This window comes from Echinops telfairi, unplaced genomic scaffold, assembly GCF_000313985.2.
Source record: "Echinops telfairi isolate 266 unplaced genomic scaffold, ASM31398v2 ScPeMD7_7468;HRSCAF=8506_0, whole genome shotgun sequence".
Classification (NCBI taxonomy): Eukaryota; Metazoa; Chordata; class Mammalia; order Afrosoricida; family Tenrecidae; genus Echinops; species Echinops telfairi.
The window spans coordinates 65,348,720-65,350,363 of NW_022111369.1; the positions used below are offsets into that span (position 1 = coordinate 65,348,720).

Here is a 1,644-nt window from a genome sequence, read left to right on the forward strand (position 1 = left end):
GTATCGGTATTCTTAAAAAATACTTCCTGTTCTAAAGAGAATTAGTCATTAGTAGATATTGAAGAACATTTAAAATTCTCCACCTTTCTTTAGTTTGCTGTCTATGGGGCCCTGCTAGTTTATATCGTTTCACTGGGTTCTCTTAACTTAGTGACTAATGGAGCAGTGATTTCCCTCGCCACATCAGAGTGGGTGCATCTTCATCCCTGTGGGCCAGTTTAGTGAGGTACATGGTGACCTAGAAAGTTTTGAAACCTGGTGACTACCATGCCTGTCTTTTTCAGTCCTGTTGATTTTCTAAATTTAGCATATCATTTTCTTGATAGGTAGTTAAGTCAGGTGCTTTAATCTCCATTGTAAGGCTATTTCCTGCCATAAGATCTTTTTATATTTAAACCTCTTACTCTGGCAAAACATTCTTATTGAAAATAATTTAAATTATCAGCAAATGTTTCCACTGACATCAGTTTGAAAATGATTGTTTTCTGATTAGTTTTTTTGCTGTGTTTTTAGCAAAGGAGATCACTATTTTCCTTTTTGGGATGAATATTGATGCAGCTTCTAAGATAGGCTTTCGCAAACCATTCTGATTGTGTTAAAGTTATTTATGGTATAAAACTTTTCTGGAAGTAGTTTTTAAACTTTTTTTCTCATTACTTCTTAAATTGCTGAGTTTGCTTAAACAGAAAGTATCACAGTAGTGTTTATAGATAGGCATATTGAGCAATGTCAATTGAAAATCTTTATCCATTGTTTATTAAAGTTTGTAGTATGTTCCAATAATGAGTGAGAGTCACTCAAGTTTGTATTAACTGACATCTACTTAATATTAATGTGCCATGGAGGTGTCTATAATTGAATTGGAAGCACCCTTTTTTGTACTCCCCCAGATCAAGGGAAACTTGAACTTTTACTCCCTTCTGCCAGCCACTGCAAAACAACCCAAATTGACATCAGCATGCCACCGTGAGAGCTGGCATCTTCTATTATCTTGCTCTACCTGTAGCATCAAAGAGCTCCTTGATCAATGGAGTCACTTACGAGGATGTTAAAATATATGTACTTTTAGGAACAAGAATATCAAACATTGGATCTCAAATTTAGTTTTAATTTAATGGAGTTTGATATTTGTGTTTGCACAAGTGTGCTTTGTAACTTACCTCTAACTTCACCTGTGATTGCAATTAGTGGGAGAATCTACATGCTTTCAGGTTGTTTGTTTTTTTATCAGGAAAGTCAGATACCACACTGGCATTGTTGGTCCTCTGTAAGAAAACAGAATGATTCTCTCCTGAGACCAGGCCAGGGGTTGTATTGCAAAGTTTGTGTTGGTGATGGCATAAGTACATGACAGGTTATGAAATCCAATTACTATATTAAATTTCATCACTTGTTTTTTAGGTATTCCAATAACTGTACCACCTCCAGGTAAAACTTTTTTCATGTTTTCTCCATCATTGTTAATAAACATGAAATTTCCAGCTTGTAGTTCCCGGAAGGACAGTGCTGATGCAGTTAGACTATGGAAGTAGGTTATTGGGATTTCAAGGTCCTATTTTCAGCTCTGCCTTTGCTTCATTCCACTTTTGATTAAGACATTTAGTTCTCTTATACCTGTCTTACCCATTTCTGTAGAACTAGATT

At 35.5% G+C, this 1,644-nt stretch overlaps 1 protein-coding gene across 1 annotated transcript in view; it reads left to right on the forward strand.

Moving 5' to 3' along the window:
• Nucleotides 1-1,644, forward strand: part of FIP1L1 (factor interacting with PAPOLA and CPSF1) — an 82,389-nt gene that overhangs the window by 63,756 nt on the left and 16,989 nt on the right. The window contains exon 14 of the mRNA XM_004706326.2: nucleotides 1,402-1,428. Coding sequence (XP_004706383.1) covers nucleotides 1,402-1,428 — 27 coding nt within the window. The remainder of the gene's footprint in view (nucleotides 1-1,401; nucleotides 1,429-1,644) is intronic.